This window comes from Sinohyriopsis cumingii, chromosome 14, assembly GCF_028554795.1.
Source record: "Sinohyriopsis cumingii isolate HCF-2022 chromosome 14, ASM2855479v2, whole genome shotgun sequence".
Lineage (NCBI taxonomy): Eukaryota > Metazoa > Mollusca > Bivalvia > Unionida > Unionidae > Sinohyriopsis > Sinohyriopsis cumingii.
In genome coordinates this window covers 23,561,666-23,581,674 of record NC_142974.1, presented here as the reverse complement: position 1 = coordinate 23,581,674, position 20,009 = coordinate 23,561,666, and the positions used below count along the sequence as shown (strand labels likewise).

The following is a 20,009-nucleotide window of genomic DNA, read 5'->3' as shown; positions in this document are numbered from 1 at the left end:
ACTTAAAGAGAGGTCTGAAGGTAATCAGCATAAATGTATAATATTTTGATTAAATTGATGGCGTTTGTTTATTTTCTGTCTGTGTGTTTGTTGTTCTGACTTTTTATATCATCTTGTTTTATTGTGACGTTTGTTGTTTTTTGCCATTTCATACTTGACTTAAGTTATTTCGATTGGCTTATTTCTTGTTATCAATGTGTTGTTTTCAACTGTATTCGGAGAGCTTTTATAAGCTGTATTGGGAATAGTAAAGGAAAGTCGTGCTTAAGCCTCCGTTATAATAAAACAATTCTTTTGGGGGTCATTGGGTTTACCGGTGGGTGATATGATTTTTCGATCCTGACGAAGGCGTTGCTACTTAAAGAGAAATATTTTTATATGAACGGAAGGAACACAAGAAGACGGAGAGAAGATAGAGTTGACTGATTAATGGTTGACAGGATTGGTTGTGGGCTGAAAAGTACACACAATAACTGCAAATGTCAAAAACGAAATAACGAACTTATGGCGGAAACGCTTACGAAATAAGTAATAAAATGAATCCTGTATCTGTGAAATCCCGCTGAATCGAATTCTGTCCTCTCATTGGTTAAAAGAAAATGACCTCCTGCAATTTTTTTTAGAACTTATTTTCAGTTGGCCAATGAGAAGGCAGTATTCCATTCAGCACGTTGTTCTTGTATATTAAGCGGGCTCGATCATTGCCATGTCTAGCAGTAGCGAGGGAAAATGGTCTGGCATTCCTTATAGGTATGATAGTAAGCCAAACTTCAGATACGCATACAAAACCGAATGCTGAACTAAGTATCGGTACCACATTTATTACGGTAAGTGAAATGTAGCTTGAAGTAACCGCGTTTGTTTTTAAATAGGTCGCTCGAGAAAAGAGAGAAGAGTTATTCCTTGTAGTTTTAATATAGTACATGTATAACAGGTAAACTGTAAGAGCAACGTGTGTGTCGGTCTCTGTGTGTTTGTTTGTTCGCGTGTGTGTGTATGTGTGTAACGATTATACACTTAAAAGTGTTTCGTAACATATGACTTTATTCAAGACGAGTTTCATCGTAACAAACTTCCCATCTACCGTTCTAGTGTTGCTGCTCAACATTTTATTTCATTCTTACATGTATGAGTATTTACATGTATATGCCATCAACTTAATGATATATGGGACCAAATACGTGACAGGCTATGACAAGTAATTGCCAAGAAGTTGAATAACACAAATAAGTTGATGTACCGGCGTAGGTGAAAAGTTCAGAGCCCTGTACGATAGTATTGTCATCCAAAGAAATGATTAATTCCTAATTCACGGAAGATCTGTTAAATAGCGTTCATTTTAAATGTCACGAGGCAGAAAGGTATTCAACATGGTGCATCATCGTTGGATTGTTGTTGTCAGTACCTATTTGACAGAACTGATAGCGACGGGCCTACTGTTTGCGTTCCCTGTGCTGTTCTCAGCTTTATTAGAAATGTTTAGGCACAGTCATGCTAAAACCGCCGCTGTAGGATCAGTTCTGTTCGGAGTCCTGGGGTGTGCCGGTAAGTGATATAAGTTACGAGATAAATATGAATCCGTTGTCACTAAGAGGCAGGGGTTGGGGAACAATTTGATATACAAATACTATTGGTATATACAATTATGACCCGCCGATGGCGCAATAATAAGAGTATGCAAACATTGTTGCAACTGCGTGCTGTCGATTCTAGGCCTATAGAACAATGAAGAATTTCCTGTCATTAATCATCAGTGACGTATGAAGATAACGACAAAAAGTATTACTAATCCCGATTTTCTAAATGAATTTAATATGATACACTATTTCACCACAATCCATTCTGCTTTCCGTTCTTCCCTCCCCTCTCATGCATTAGGGACAAAGTACTCCGAAATCTAGAGTGAGAGAGAAAAATAATTTTGGGCTAGATGAAAATCTTGAAACTGAACTTGCACCAAGTAATCTACAAGGATATGGTTCGTCGTAACTTTATGTGTACACTTTCCTTGGGATTTATTTACAGTGTTTTTATAATCAATGATACAAACTTCCAATAGCCTGTAGACACTATAGGGTAAATTTCGCGGGTATGAGCCACAAATACTATAGGTGTATGCTCTGTTGTTTTTGTTGGATGTTGTTGTTTCTTAAACTAACCATGATGTATAAAAAAATCGATTAACATTAATTAAATATGAAAACGTCCAAAGGCTGTCTTTCTCCCTCGCTGACTCTGTCTCTGTATGTCTGTCTGTCTGTCTCTCTCTCTCTCTCTCTCTCTCTCTCGACCACTGTTGTAAGATACAGACAAAAATCTATGAAACGACAATCGTAGACGGTTTTCGCTTGTATCATACGACGATGTCTCTGAATCTATGAATGATGGTAAAATTTAAGTCAATCAGACCAGAGAGAGAGAGAGAGGAGGAGAGACAGAGAGAGAGAACACTTTTATGTTCGGTAGTAATGAAAATTAAAGCAAAATATTGACTTAAATCAACTGTAAATATATTAAAATATTTCAATATCCTCTTGTTGGTTCATTATTTCGCTTAGTTTCTATCCCACACCAATTTCCATTCGACGGTACGTGATAGGCAGAGCGTGCAGTGCTCAAGAAGCTAACCATGTGTTTGTGATACTTTACTTCATTCAAACCATCTTTTATGTTTAAATCATAAGTGTGACTCATATTGATGTAAGCAATGCAAATAAAAATAGAAACTAAAAAAGAAAACAGTGAACTTATCAATATGCGAAGGTAATTGTGAATAGCCACAAGAGGAACAGAACTTCATTGCGTAGCGGACACTTTGGTCGACAGGCATATAAGGAATTCATTCACGTGGTCTATGCACAGTTGCTTGTAGTCAATCTTAACTCTGTTCAAAGTGCATGTACGTGTATTTTTTATGTGGTGTAAATAAAATACATGTATTGTTTCAATGCTTTATCAACGATATACCACTCGTTGTATAAATGTGTCATTAAAAGGAAACTCGGTAATCCGAATTTCTTTTGAATGAAAAATTGATACGACGAGTGGTATATCATTGATACGGAGTACATTATATATATATATATATATATATATATATATATATATATATATATATATATATATATATATATATATATTGGTGAAAGAAATGAAGGAAAAGGAAAACAACGTGTGGCATAAGGTAGGCAGTGTAGACATAATGACATTTAACAGGGCCAGTGTATGGACAGAATAGTCCAGATGGTAGTACATAATAACTAGAAATGGCATCACCTCTTATTATGGAAGAGGTTTAAAAATGTCTGCAAGGGGGAATGCTATAAATCTTGTCGATTTCATTTGTAATTTGTTTTTTCTCCTTAGACTATATTTCTACTTTCTAAATGTACCTTTGGTTCAATTCATTTTTAAGGGGTCATCACCGGACTACTGGTACAACGTTTTGGGCCCAGAAAAGCTGGACTCTTAGCTGGTTTGTTGAATGGTATTGGCTGGATGGCTTGTTTCTTCTCAACATCTATACTTTATCTAGTTTTACTGTTGGCCATACCAATGGGTAAGATAATAATAATAATAATAATAATAACATCAAAGACATATTATTAATTTTGATACTGCTGCTATAATGGTGACAATGACAGCAATAATTTCGACGATGAGGACAATGCTAAAGATTTAAAAAGAAAAATATTATTGGTGAATTTAGGTTCTCTATCTCTTTTGCAATTAAACTTTTGATGAAATTATCAAGATCGATATTTTATAACAGTTTCAAAGATTATGAGGGAAAAATTACCAAAATCAATAGCGCGATGCACAGTTGTTAATTATCTTTGACTTTTTTCGTACAACACATGACTGATATATCAGTGTTGTATCGCATATTGCAAAATGCTGATCATCATTGACCCTGAATGTCATGATTGGTTTTAGTCAAGGGAATGCTATTCTGACTAGGGAATGCCATTGACAACGTCATATTGGTTTCGACCTGGAGACGGGTATTGATAGTGTCAGATTGGTTTCAGTCAAGAGCATAATATTGACAGTGTCTGGTTGTTTTCAGCCATGAGAATGTCACTGATAATGTCATATTGTGTTTGGCCTAGAGACGGGTATTGACAGTGTCAGATTGGTGGCAGTCAAAAAGAATGGTTTTGACTGCAAAGTTCGTTTCAGCCAATATAATGCAGTGTCATTTGATTGTCAGCCAAACGAATGTTACTCCCAGTGTGAAATTGTATTGTTATGTCAATACAATGGTAATGACTGGATATTTTATTGGCTGAAAGTTTGGTTTCAAGCAACATAGTACTATTGCTTATCAACCACGAACAAATTGTATTGACAGGGTCATATTGGTTTCTGCTAGAAGAATAGTATTGACAGTGTCATATTTATTTCAGCCAGTTGAATTGTGCTAGCAGTATCAGATTTTACTATTTTCCGACAATAGAATGATACTGACTGTCATATTACTTCCTGCCCAGAAAACGGTACTGACTGTCATATTGCTTCCTGCCTAGAAAATCGTACTGTCATATTGCCGCCTGCCTAGAAAATGGTACTGACTGTCATATTGGTTCCTGCCTAATAAATGGTACTGACTGTCATATTGCTTCTGGCCTAGAAAACGATACTGACTGTAATATTGCTTCCTGCCTAGAAAATCGTACTGTCATATTGCCGCCTGCCTAGAAAATGGTACTGACTGTCATATTGGTTCCTGCCTAATAAACGGTACTGACTGTCATATTGCTTCTGGCCTAGAAAACGATACTGACTGTAATATTGCTTTCTGTCTAGAAAACGGTACTGACTGTCTTATTGTTTCCTGCCTAGAAAACGGCACTGACTGTTATATTGCTGCCTGCCTAAAAAATGGTACTGACTGTCTTATCGCTTCTTGCCTAGTAAATGGTACTGACTGTCGTATTGTATCCTGCCTAGAAAATGGTACTGTCAATGTCAAATAAGTTTCAGCCAGAAAAACATTATTGACAGCGTGAGAATATTTTCAGCCACGAAAATGAAATTGGATGTGTGAGATTGTTCTTAAGCAACATAATTACATTGACATTGTCAGATTATTCTCAGCTAATATTGCCAGCATTATATTGGTTTCAGGCAATGGAAATGAACTGGCCAATAAAATGCTATTGACAGTATTATATTGGTTTTAGTCAATGTGATGATACTGACAGTATCGGTTTATAATGTTTTCAACCAATTAAATGGTACTGACAGTCATAGTAGTTTTAGCCTAGAGAATGACTATGATAGAGTCAGATTGCTTTCAGACAAAACAATAGTATTATCATCGCCACGTCATATTATTTTCCGATTAGAGAATGTTATTGACTGTGACAGGTTGGTTAAGCCACTATAGTGATATTGACAGTGTATATCAATTTCAGCATAGTGAAGGGTACTGACAGTTTCAGACTGGTTTCAGCCAATGAACTAGTATATACAGTGTATTTATGATTTCACTAAAGAGAATGCATAGACTGTATCAGATTTATTTCAGCCTATGATATAGACTTTGTCAGACTGGTTTCAATCATTTTAATAGTACAGACAGAGTCCGATTGGTTTCAGTGACGGGAATGGTATGGACAGTGCTAGATTTGTTTCAAGGAAGAGAATGTTATCAACAATTTCCGATTAGTTTCAATCAGCAGAAAGGATTTGGCAGTGTCCGTTTGATGTCAGCATAGAGAATGGAATTGACAGTGTCATATTGGTTTCAGCCAAGAAAATAGTATTGACGGTGTCATATTGATTTAGACATTATTTACCCTCACTCACAGAATCATTCTAAATTTAAGAACCGAGATGGAAGAATTAGTAGCTAATACTGACCTTTTCAGCTTTTCGCTGTTATTAAAATGTAACAAAAATCAACCCTATTGTATAGACCATTCATACATATTTTTATGATTTCTTGATTTCGTTGGACATTACGAGATGACTTTTTCACTTTTGGTAATTTACTTGTATGACTAAATATTAAAATGTGAGCAACATCCATATGTAAAACTCATATTTTGCTTTGTGTGGTTGTCATGATCTCCCTTACACTCGTTTACTTGAGAAAGGGGAGGATGCATGCTTAGGACGTGCCTTAATCAATCACCACACGAAGACAATGACAAGACGAACAGCACACACGCACACAGATAATATAGCATTTTTTAATCAAGAACAGTAATATTATCACACTCACATCCTTATTAGCATTCCATTCACACTTTACAGCTGGGGCCCAGAGTGGCCGAGTGGTCTTAAGCTCTCTCCGTTACGGATCATTGCTATCTCACCTCTGTCTGCGTCGGTTCGAGTTTCGAATACAGCCATTGTGGTTATGTGAGAATGCTTGCCAGTAGCTTCTCGTGGGTCGGTGGTTCTTTTCTGGGCTTTCCAGGGTTCCTCCTCCACCATTAATACTGGCCGCCATGTATAGCCTATCGTGTGCTGAAAAATGGCGTTCAACCATACAACAATAACAACAAGAACATCGTTACAGGTCGTGATGATAATGACAAAAGTAATATCATGAGATTAATAAAAAAAAATTCAGTCCTATTATTCATCTCTCTCTCTCTCTCTCTCTCTCTCTCTCTCGTTTGGTTCTGTTATTCCACTGCAAGAGGAATTTACAAATGCCCACGTTTCCCACGTGTATCTTGATCAGTACACCACACAAAGTATTTGCGCCTTGAATTTTGCACATTTGAGCTTCCATTAGTTATTTTAATATATACGTATTCAAACTGAATTATATGCATGACCACAATTCATCACCAATTTCTCTCTTGTTTAATAATTCAACATAATACAATTGTTTCCGTGTTAATTTGTTTGTCTTTCATTTGGACTGGCCCGAGCGCTGGTCGAAGTCTGTCTTGCGCATCAATTTATACACAACAACGTGCTGTACCGCACCGCACATGTATCCCGAGGGCATGGTTTTCCTTCAACTAGCATTATTTGTACTATTCAGTGATCACTTTCTTTGTCCACTCTTGGTAACTTGCATCTCCAAAACTGTCAATATGACGGATTTGAGTGGTATTTCTCCCAACGTCTTGACAACCAACGGATCCAGTCTGGTGTCACTGGACTAGTTTATATAAACCGTAATACTTAAATGTAATTGTAAAGTGTATCCTCACATATAGGGAATTCTCATACTAATCAAATTACTTAAATGTCGCTAAACTTTTTTCATTTAATACAGAGTTTCTTTTTACGTCGAGAGCTTAAACGATCTTGTATGTCGTAATCCACAATAAATAATTTTAGTGACTCTACACACACACACACACACACAAACACACACACACACAGATATATATATATATATATATATATATAAAACTTTCTCTGATACACATATAGCTATCATTAATATATATAAAATACACATCAAAATATTCAGTAAACTGCCGAGAACCATGAGTAATCTTGCTGTTTAAGACATGTACAATATAGTCATCCAAAGACATATATTTAAAAACCATTCACTCCTAAACTAGGCTTTCAATGATAAAGTAAAGATTTCCTAAGGGACATTATCAAAGCTTTTCTTAATTACCTAGTCTTCGGGGAAACGAGAGAGCGCGTCAGCTCACACGTTCGACGTTCATGCTATAGAATTAACTAAGCTTAAGTGGACTTGAAGAGCTAAAGCCCAGCGCATTAATTTACCATTTCTGTAGTAACTCTGGATCAGGAATGTCGATGGTCTATGGTCGATCTGTAAAGTAATCTCTCTTTATGGAGTAAATGTCTCAATAATACATCCTATTGCAAAACACTCTTTCTCCGTAGTAGAATACTGGTTTTCTCGGTCTAAGAGGTAAACTTTGCCCCTCTTTCACTGACTATTTTATTGGGGATCCCCACTCTAGAAAACATGTTAACTCTTCGGCCTATTTGGCGTAGAGCCATTGCTTCTGCATATCCATTTGCAACATCCACCGTGGTCAATATGTACCGGTGGTCATTCTCAATAATAGTGTCAACGGGATGATTTAGGTCTATGGCCACCCTGAAAGGAGCGTCAACAACGGGTACTTTATTATATTGGGGCTACTGTGATTTGACATGTATCGACTGCTTTTGGCAAATCTAACACGCAAAACAATATTGCTTAACATCTGCTACCACTCCAGGCCAAAGAAATCATTATAATATCTTAGAGAGAGTTCTTTTTATGCATAAATGTAAACTCATAACAGAGTCATGGGCTGTATGCAGAAGGGTAGATCGTAAACTAACAATACTCTATCCCTCTCTGTTTCAATTTTTACTTCCAGTAATAATAATAGTTCTCTCCCTCTGCTTAGTATATTTCGCGCAGCAGCCTTATCGCTAAGTAATCTCGGCGTTGCCCCCCTTGTAAATCTAATGCATTTCCCTCATTTCTAATGTAGGTTCTAAATTTTGCATTTGCCATCTTATTTAAATATAAACTTACTTAGATATCAAACCCATTTCCTATAAAATACTTAACTTATGAAAACTTAAGGTTAAGAAAACGTACCAAACCAAAACTAAATGATTCAATTGAGACATATCTGACGATACAATATAATGATACAATATAATAGAATAATGTTAAGAAACATCCTGACAAAAACAAGACAAAAGACAAAAACAAAACGTTGCCTGTTGATTGGCTGCTCTTCCACCTTAACAATTTCAAAGCTAAGTACTCATGGGCGCTGCATTATGATGTGCACAGACACTGACAAGGACAACATTAAAGACGGATTGACCCACCTGCCCTTGGCTTTTGGTCCCGCTGAGGTCGTCAAATGTCACAAACTCTCCTACAACAAATCAGATAATTGAGCTGGGGGGGGGGGGGGCGTGAATCACGACAATCACGCAAGGAAACAAGACTAATATAAGACTAACAACACAATCTACACAAATACTATAGCATTTATTAACATATAACATCAATATTGCATACACTCATGCATCCCCACTACCACTACGTCTCGTGATGACAATGAATGTTAGCATGATAAAATATGAGTAATTAAAAGTAATTTCAGTGTTATTATTCATATATCTTATATTACTCACTTCTATTATTAAATTGCAACCGAAACGCACCCAAGTTTTCACGTTTATTTTGATCAGTCATCACACAAAATATTCACGCCTTGCATTTCGCACAGTTTATCATCCACAAATCACTGCAATATGTACGTACTGAACAAGAATTTTCGTCGATACGATGCCACAAGTCATCACTATTGTCTTGTTTTAATAATGCGACATAATACCTTTGCTATCAGTGCTCCTTATTTTAAGCTATCACTTAAACCGGTCCGAATGCTCTGCGTAGTGTGTCTTACGGATTCGCTGGCGTTTTATCTCTGACTGGCCCTCTATATTTGGCTGCTTTGTTCTACAAAAATACATCCTTGTATAGATAGCAACCAGACAGCACGACTATCTTATAGGAACACATAATTTTTCTTAAACTTTCAGCACATTCTTTGTCAATTCTATGCCACATGCTACGCTAAAACTGTTAATTGGACGAGGTTGTATGACAGTGCTTTGAATTTTAATTCCCTATTTTCCATTCAAATCATAATTCAATTTGTAAGCATTGTATTGGTACGTTTACTGTGCAAACGGGATGTGGGGGTGGGGTGGGGAGATAGTGTGCGAAAATGAGTTTGTGTACCAATAGTGAGCAGTGGCACTCTTACCCGTGTTTTAAATCTCTTCAAAATGCTTGATGAAAAGTATTGAATGGTTTGGTTACAAACTTCTCCCGGACGCACACAATGAAGTTAACCGGTTATAAATCCTTAAATCAGATTCACAAAGTACCTTGAACTGTATGATACATACTTATAAGCATCGAAATTATTTTGATCAAAAACGTTACAATTTACATTTCAGCTATTGGATGTTCCTTGGTTGCTTTAAGCATAAACAAAACCTTGTGTCATCATTTTCCTGGAAAACCTGGACAAATTGCTCTTTCTGTTCAAACAACCGCAACAGGCGCAGGAAGGATAATATTCACATATGTCCTAACAGACTGTGTTAATGCGTTTGGATTACGCGGGACCTTTTTAATCATGGGAGCTATTTTGCTGAACTGTTCTATTCTATCGATACTTTGGAATACAGAGTTACCTACACCACGGGAAATAAAGCAAAGAGTATGCAAGGCTCCAAACGATAATACTGGAACGAATAAAAAACTAATTTTCTTCATTCAGTTCTGTCCAGTTTTGACAAACAAAATATTCCTCCTGTTTATCATTGGGATGACATTTCTTTTTGTTCCGCACGGTGGATTTATGGTAATGTTCGCGGACATAATGAAGAGTCGAGGATTTACAGACGGAAACATACAATTAGCAATCATTGTCCATAGTATTTGCACCGTTTGTGGAGGACTATCATTTGGACTTCTAAAACAAATACCAAGAATTAGTTCTTTGCTTTTAGTCTTTCTTCTGGCATGCATGTCAGCCATATCGTTTTCAACAATACAGTTTGCAGAACAGTTCTGGACTACAGTTATCGCTTGCTCCTTTCTAGGATTTGAAATGGGTGCGACAGTTACGGCGACGTCCATTGGTACATTGCAAATTATCGGCTCTGAATACTTTCCTTTTGGACTTGGCGTGGTATACACGATTATGGGTATCGGAAATGTAATCGTTGGACCTATTTCTGGTAAGAAACAAGATAATAACATGCATATCTGATTCCAGAGGAATCTTTGTTTGTTATCAGATTAGTTGTGCTGGTTTCATAACCTTCTAAGGTTTTCTAGTCTACCTTTAGTTCCAGTCATGTAACTTTACTTATCGTGCGAATAATGTGCACAAAGGTTGTTGCTTTTGTTGTTGTTGTAGGGTTTAATGTCATTGTTCAGCACAAGAGATGGCAGCTATTATTAATAGTGGAGGAAGAACCTGGAAAAACACCGGAAAGAACCATCGACCCACGAGAAGCTATTACCAAGCTTTCTCCAATTCCACATTGGCCGAACCCGAGAATTGAACCGTCGCAGAGGTGAGATGGCAAAGATCCGAAACGGCGAGTGCTTTAGACCAGTAGACCACTTGGGGCCCCGTGCAGAAAGGTGAAATGCTACTTCAGTGATATCCAAATACCGCCGTTTGTATGGTAAACGTTTAAAGCTTACAGCTTTTGTCTTGGAACAGATATTTCAAGGTCTAAGAAGTAACCTTTATTGGCTGATACAAAGTATGTAATGATACCCCGTTTTCGTGGTAATGCACTCCGTCAGTATAATGCTGTTAATATATGAGTAATTTTGCCATGCATTGAGACTGCCTTAGATATGATGCAGAAAGTTATATTTATACATAATGGAATTGTATCCATGAACATGCTGGGGTTATAACAGGAACGGCGTTATAATAGAGGACCTTATATGGAGGGACTGCAATTAAACAATTATATGGAACATGTTGATGAAATTTATTTTCACTTGTCTAGGAAAAAACAATCAATCTTTTCTATCGCCAACGACAAGGATCAGATTAGACAATGGTGCACGTTATGTCATATTTAGCAGCTGTTGATAGGAATATGTCTGTACTGACAATATAAATTGTATATATTAAAGGAGACATACAACTATACGTGTATTAGTACTCAGTTGAACTGATTACAGTTTACATGCAAATTAATATCAATATCTCAAAGAATCACATTTAACTCTCGTAGCTGCTCTATATCAGGTTTAAAACAACAAAATAGGCCGTACAATACGGAGTGGTTTAGTTATTTGTACGGCATGATCGTAAAAACCAATGCAGTTTTGTAACTTTATGTTTAAACACTCACTGTGACTTGCCAACGAATGACGCAATCGGACTAAAGTCGTCATCTCATACAGAAGGGAGATCTGACATACACGTATTAAAGTTAATGTTCTGTGGACATTGGGAAATCTCCGTCTGCTCACATTAGCAGTCTGTCAGATAAGGCGGTGCAGTTCGTGCTTAAGAGTTATCGTTAATAAGGATACTCCCTGATGCCACGTTCTCCATTCAGAAATTCGAAAACTGTTTCTTGACTGGTGAATCACACGTGAACAGAACATGTCATAATATTGGTACCTATTAGCTGATTTCTAATCAGATTCACGAATGCCAATTTCTTGGTGTAGGCATTTACTGATTTGTTATCTCCCCCGATACGCCGATTCGTAAAGTGCGGCATATTACTATGGTTGGAACGATTTCTCACTAATAAGAGCTTGAATATATGAAATAGAATGGATACTATGTTTTTGCCGTTTGATGAATTTAGGTGTGAATTGTCCACGTGTCAATCTATAGCAGTGTAAGCTCCTTGTATCTTCCCAAATCGGAATCGTAGTATTGAATAGTAATAGTACGACTGGACAATAGGCATTGTACTATATAGGGGTTTCCCTTATAAACAGATGTATTATATGCTCATTTTTTTCTCCGTTAATTTTACATTGTCAGAATCGTTCAATATTCCCCAATACTGAACGCGCGCGACAATATACATATAGCATTCACCTGAATGAAGGAACTACTTTCTATTGTAAACAAACAATGACGCAGACACCATCACTTTTGATTTGTAAACAAATCATATACACTCGCGTAAGAGGCTCTTTACGTTGTGGTTATTTAAATTTGTTTCTGAATGAACTAAAACACGTTTCGTGGACTAAAAAAAAAAAGCTGTTTTGGCATATTCCGCGTTGATACAATGTTACGGATTTAGGCTAGCTACATTATATAAAAGACGGACGATTATCCTTACAAATAACATACAAGTGACAAAGCATATACTGTCTTCTTTATATCTTGTGATAAGAATGACAAAATAAAATATACTTACAATTTTACATCCTGAATTTCCTCAAAATGTTTTTTCTTAATTCTGCAAATCCGAATTACATGAGACATGTCATAGGTTTTTAATCTGGATTACCATTTCGAAAGTGTGCTGTAATTTCGATGATAAGTGCAATGGCATCCTCCTTACTGCACTCAAAATGAAATATACATTAAATTCCATAGCGTCTTTTTGAAAATTGCAATTGAAAGACTTCATAGTTTTCCCACGTTATGATTTCAAACATTCAATAACAGAAACAGAAACACATTTGCTGACGAAAACAAGTTTCTCCCGTGCCACTTCAATCCCATGTATTTCATGTATAATTTGCACAGATGAATCCAGTCCAAAATCACAAACTTTCGTCGAATCGAAACAAAATATCAAAATATATTCACTCCAGATCAAATGGAAAAGTCGTTGCAATGCGCATTCATTCACAATATGACTGCAAATTTCAATTTTAACTAGACACGCCATTTTCTTTCGAAAGTTATGTCGACCGCGCGACTAAGTTCAAATTTATCTGGGCGGACCTATGTGCGCATTAATAATGATGTCATTTTGTAATGTCAAATCTGCGCTTGTGTATTCATTTTGGAATACGGCATTCATTCATTTACGTTGTTTCTTGTAGTGTATTTTGTTCATATAATTAAACCTTAGGTAGAATGAAAAAAGAGCATATAATAAAAAGGTTACTGCATTTTTATGGGAAAATATGAACTCGTTTTGTCGGAAGGATATACTGCACTCACAAGTTCGTGCAGCATTCATTCCAAAAACTCGTTCATATTTTCCCATACAAATGCAGTAACCTATAAGTATTGTATAAAAGCATGAGCTGTACTAATCCTGATTTTTCAATATTGAACTCAGATAGTTAAATATATCAACTTTTGATAGTTTTGTTTAATTTAACAATTAAGCTTATAACTGAAGTTATGGTTAGGTGGGTGATAACATCATTATATTTTATGATAATTATAAGCACATATTCTCTATTAGTATGTGCAATGGTAAGAGTTAATGTCAGTTTAAATATTCTAAAAGCAATATACACAATTGATCATCCATAACACTCAATCTTTCATTGACGCCAACAATGATATGACCGCGGCGTCAAGAGAGTGCAGCAGAGCTAGCACACAAATCTTCAAAGCATAGTATCTACAATGGCATAAAGATGTGAAGGTCAATATTGTTCTCAGCGCCACAAAGGCGCCCACGAATCACCCCTGCTCATCACGTATTGGATTTGGTAAATTAGGCTCTGACAAAAAAAACCAGAGGAATCCAGAAGGGCTAGAGTTCGTATGCTTCAGCAGAAGATTTTTCACCGGTAAATGATGACTTTATTCGAGCCTCCACGCTCCGTTGTTTCGCAACTTTATTGCTTTGACTCGAAAAAAAAACGGTATAGTCTTTTCTTTTTAAAAGGTAGCTTACAATATATCTTTAGTAAAAACTATACAATATTCCACGCCTTTGCGACGAGCAGACGGGTACGTTCCACAGTAATGACACTTAGAAAATTAATCAAAAATTATTTTATAATGTTCAGAATCTGAAACTTTATGTGCTCAACACTACAGATGAGCTATTTTAGTTTTAAAAAAATAATAACGAACCAATAGACGTACCCAGTTTAAATAGGGCACGTATTTCTAGATCATAATAACATTTGATAGGTTTTAGAATAGGCGTGTGAAACCTATTTGGGTGCGGGCAACACTGCATTTATTTCTCTTTCACGGGGTCTATTATACACTTAGCCTTCAGTCAGCACAAGTTATGAAAGTTTGGTGGACCGGAGAGTTTCTGTGTTTGAAACTACCTTATTTGTGGGCATTGCTCATTTAATGGTCAGAGAAAACTGTTTGCCAATCTTCGTCTACTATAGAACCAAACTGCATGTACCACTTGCTTCTTAAGGGGTGTCTGTGTGTGTGTGCATGATTTTATTGTTAATGTAGCTTTAACAATTTTGCAGTCGTATCGCTAAGATGTATGCCGTGTGGTAGTTTACAGTTATATCTAGCCCTGGGACATCACGTCGCAGACATATATCATGATGTCTCACACAGTCACATTATCCGAACACCAGGCCGACCAATCCTAACACTAACCTCTTAATGCTGAGCGCCTCGCGAGGAGGCTGTTAGTACCATTTTACAAAAAATGAGTCATCGGTATGACTCGACCGGGGTTCGAACTCACGATCTCCCGCATCCGAGACTGATGTACTAACCACTTGGCCACCAGAGCGGTCGCTTCTTAACGTAACAATTTACCCAATTTTAATAAGTTTGCCGTAAATACTTTTGTATCATTCTCTTGGTCCGCTGCAATATAAATTCGGAGTTATTTGTTGAAGCAACAAATTTCGCCAGTTGCACATTACTTAAAGAATTCGATTATTTATTACAATTTATATTCACTCAGAACTAAATACTTAATCGGTATACTAATATACTGCATGCATTGTTGCAGAAAACAAACCAGAACCTCACTAAAAACCACCACGATAAAAATAACTGTGGATCTTGTTTAGTAGGCAAAGCTATGTATAAAAGTAAGCCTAAAGCCGAATTATAAAGATACGGGATCTTGCCGACGCAACACAGAAATTACATTTTCAGGCACAGAATAGTGAAAGAGTCACGAAAAATAAGAGTTTTAGATAGATAGATAGATAGATAGATAGGTTGATAGATAGACTAAAATAAAATTGGGGAAAATGTCTCAAATGTTAGTTTTTTTTTGTAAATATAAAAAAAGGTATTATCAATTTTGGTATTTAAGGTTAAAGGTTAAGATTTTAGGATAACTAATACTGTTAGGTTTGTAAAGCACCATGAAGCCGTCTTCTTGGGCAACTATTTTGCTTTATAAATCGACACAAGAAATGGGTAAGGAAAATTAGGCAACTCTCCTCGCACAAAAATTTCTCTCTCTCTCTCTCTCTCTCTCTCGCTTGAAGCTAGCTCAATTTATTGACACCATTTTAGAAAGGACAAAATAAAGTGTGTACGTTGCTGAGACTTTCTATTTATTTCCTATAACATCTTCAAAATAAGCTAATCACGAATAGATTAATTGTAGGGCTGAAATCGCCGATCACATTACTATCGTATTGTTTTTCTTTTGTATTGAAATATATTTTACCTATGATTCTTTGCAAATTTTTGAAAAGATCCATTGCAATCGATATTGATTACTTCAGCATATTAATCACCGCATGTTTATTATTACGCCTTAATCTTTGTCATTAGGCAATGAGAGAAGAACAATTGAATCTACATCTTGTTTCATTGCAGGGGCTATCCGGGATGTAACTGGGACCTACACAATATTTATGTGGACCTCTACATTGAGTGCTTGCGTGTCTGCCATTTCGATTTTAGGGACTATGAGCATGAAATACCTTTCGAGACCACACAAGGACACATTGTCAATTCCCGTTGAAGTTTATACAATTACAAAATTGTAAAAACTGACATATTGATCACTTTAAGCAGCAAAAGTGGGAGGGGGCGACCGAACAAAAAAGGGCGACCGACTTTTGGTGGACTACAATCAATGCACCAGTTTAGAATCTGAGGCTGAAATAAAATTATATTCTTGCCAAGCAATGTTGGCTCAATAAGTATCCAAAAGCCGACCCCAGGCTTGTATCTATGCATAGTTACTATTCAAGAAGGGAGGCTTGGGGGGGGGGGTCCATCAAGGTCCCATTGTAGAAGTGTTAATTTTACCTGCGGTAATGCTGATTTATTAGTTACCAAATGTAAATCTGAGACTTGTATTAAATCTTGGATTGAAAAAGGAAAAGGAGATTGCCACGCCCAATGGATTGATGTTGAATATATTAAAATCTTGTATGTTGACTGGCTTAGTGATCGGTAATTAAATAGTTGTTGTAATAATAATAACAATAATGAACGATTCTGCGCTTACCATGGCATTTGTACAAAGAAATTTACTCGAGAATGACTGGTGACGATTAAGAAATATCTTCCAGTACGTGATTCTGTCAAACAGCAGCTGCATGAACGCCATGAAACTCATGTGGAATTTACAGAGGGCAGTCATTTAAACCAATTGTAGAGTCAGCCCCAAAAATTGCTACAGCAACTGAGCCAACAGAGACAACTCTTGACACTTTACCTGCTGATACTGCTAGCTGCCTTCCATCTCTTCCACCAGCCGAAGTTCAACTACCACCAGAACCAAAAGATAAATTCAGGATAATATATAAATTTAATGGGGGTTGTATTGCCGCTACCATGAATTCAGGTCAAGTATTTGATATTTTCCGCGTATGGATATGGTGGTAGAGATAGATACGTAAAACATGAACATATTTAAAGTCTAACATTAGCCTACTAGGTCAAAGTTGTATATCGCGCCTCTACTAATATTTCGCAAGTCAGAAATGATTTTGAAATCTTTAAACAAGCAGTAGATGAATATGCTCCAAGAGCAAAATTGAAAAGGGAATCGAGACAGGAAGAAATGAAGCGTCAACTTGAAAAAGTAAGAGAAGAAAAAAAAATTAATCGTGTAACGTAGGTCTATAAAAAACGAAGGAAAAGAGAAAAGATACATCAAAGTCACCCAAACAGCGTTCTCCTGAACAACAACCAGATCCGCACGAGGAACCATCTGAAGGAGCAGCCGGAAGTGGCCTTGCCACTCGCAATCCACATCGTAAAAAACAAACATCGCCCATGTTTCATGATAAATGTTGTCCACATGACATCCTTGCTGATGTTGATCGACTGGGAAGTTTGATTGCTGTAAGACGAACCGGCAATAATTTTCATGAAATCATTAATGAAGCAACTGATATTTGTCTGCGTTTATTTTGCAGTCGAGTCATGGACTGAAAAATTTATCAGACACTGTTCAATGAAATTACCAGCGATCACTACAGCGATTGATCGATTAGATCGGCGATAATAAAATAACATGATTATACACAATGATCAACGTGGACCTAAAAACGTCAGGGTGATAAATTCACGGTTACCGATTTATAGCGCGATCTACGGAGAAGGACCTGGTGATGTTTTTCTAGGTTTATTCAATAGGTAAGCACAAAAAGCTATCCCAATCCCAAAACAATTAGGCATGAAAGACATCGAAGTTGTTTGTGATCATGGTTGGCAATGTTGGTGATGCCGCTGGTAAAGCATTCTCAGCACTCAGGGACAGACTAATGCGATTAATACGACGAAAACCACAGCAATGCAAGCTTTCCAATAAACCTGCCCAGCAGCGTAATTATGTCAGCAATAATTAACTGGCCGGCCATATCTGATAAAACAAATCACAGCCGAGAAAAAACAAAAATATATAACCGCAAGTCTGATAGCGGGAACTGGTCACGCTCGATTGGCATCATAAACAACAAATAATATAATAATATGTTCAAGCGTGTATATGATCTCGCATTTGGCACAGACGTACCAGGTCTCAAAGATGAATCGGTACGTGATTATTGTTATTATTCTTACGGTGCGCGTTTACTTGACGCACGTGGATTAATCGAGTACAAGTTCAGGATACAAGCATATATTTATAGCCCGCTGAGTTATCTACTGAGATCGAATGTCAGCTTTTGAAAGCAGATAATATAGCTAACAGAACTGGAGATCGAGTTGGTGTTGTTAATACTGGTGTTATGGCGTTGTTTGGCAGTGCTACGTATATCATTGGTGGAAAGAACTTTGATGTTGCCACGACGATATTGCTCCTGCTATTCACGGTCCGCTGATCCATCAGTGATGTTCGCGAAGGATATTGTTGATATTGCATCCAGAGAACCATAACGTAACAATGAACGGCGCTGGAGATGCAGTTGTATCGATGAATGAAAATTTCAACTTAGGATTTTCGGCACGGCGATCAAAATTAAAAGACGATGAAGAATTTGTATGTGTGATTCCACTGTCGCACACCATTACATTCTGCACAAATGTCAGAAGAGTTATTTTCGGTGCTAAACACACAATAGTACTAGTTAGAAAAGCCACATACACCGATGCAATCTGGCGTGCAGATACTGTTGATGCTGGTAAAGTGATACTGACAAAGCTATTGCTGTGGATGCCAATAATAACGCCATCACTCACGAAGAAATAACGGGTGTTATATTTCATGGATAGTGCCGGAAAGCCAACGCTGTCGTAGTTGACGATGAGTAGAGACGATGTCGAGGATAATGTTGCTGGGTTATTCACCTCTCAGAGATATATCAATAGCGTTTCATGAAAACGCCCGAATAGATTCACAAGCACGAAACCCAGACGTGTTTCACACGCTCGGCGTTAATGACCTTTCTCTGAGAATAAATGGACATCAAGAAATACTGAATTTTGAGAACAATATTGTTGCACGTGTGTATCATCGGTTGACGACATTCATGGGGACTGATCAGAATATTGATTATGGTTTGCAAATATATCAAAGGAACTTTACAACGCTGTTTTCGATTTATTACTTTTCTCTGGAACATCTAGATTTTTAGGCAATTGGCTGTCGACATAGACGACTTCCGAGTTCGTGTAGCACGGATTCCAACTGTCGGTTACAGAGCAATCGATGTCATACTGTCAGAAAAAACAATGTTGCTTGAAAGTGTAGTTTGACTAATGAGAGTCAGTGATGAGCCCGTTGGAAATATGTAAGTTTTTCCAATCATGTAATTAAAAAATTCATGATATTATTATGTCATATCATCAGGTCAATGTTATTATGTCACCCGGTCAGATTAAAAATCTGCTATCAGAGGAGGTTTTTTTTTTTTTTGCGTGCTGAGTTACCGGAGAAATCAAACTGTGTTGAAACTGGTATAATTAATATTTATGGTCGTTCTGGTCCAGGTATTCATTGAGGTGCATTCGTTGTGGATCCACGCGGTGTTATTGATGTTGATTCTTACGGATTGGTGCAATAAAAGTATTTTAAAATATGTCAGCAGAATCGGGGACTATTCCATCAGGTATTCAACATTACCAGCACAGACAATAACGGATCCACCAATATGCGGTGCAGAAGTATTTACTGTACTGAACACCGTAGGAAAGTTATCAGTA

The 20,009-nt window shown here is 37.0% G+C and overlaps 1 protein-coding gene across 1 annotated transcript; it reads left to right on the top strand.

Annotated features, from left to right (window-relative positions):
* Positions 1-1,212: 1,212 nt before the first annotated feature.
* Positions 1,213-16,796, top strand: LOC149783423 (monocarboxylate transporter 9-like). Its single transcript, XM_089931648.1, has 4 exons — positions 1,213-1,545; positions 3,416-3,559; positions 9,940-10,728; positions 16,227-16,796. Exons 1-4 carry the CDS (start codon positions 1,344-1,346, stop codon positions 16,397-16,399), a joined length of 1,308 nt encoding a protein of 435 aa, XP_089787774.1. The 5' UTR covers positions 1,213-1,343; the 3' UTR covers positions 16,400-16,796.
* Positions 16,797-20,009: the final 3,213 nt, after the last annotated feature.

Bases quoted from the DNA above. Each gene is read 5' to 3' on its own strand.
- LOC149783423 (XM_089931648.1), top strand. From the start codon at position 1,344: ATGTCACGAGGCAGAAAGGTATTCAACATGGTGCATCATCGTTGGATT. The intron at 1,546-3,415 runs GTAAGTGATATA...TTCATTTTTAAG, and splicing joins CGGAGTCCTGGGGTGTGCCG to GGGTCATCACCGGACTACTG. The intron at 3,560-9,939 runs GTAAGATAATAA...TTTACATTTCAG, and splicing joins ACTGTTGGCCATACCAATGG to CTATTGGATGTTCCTTGGTT.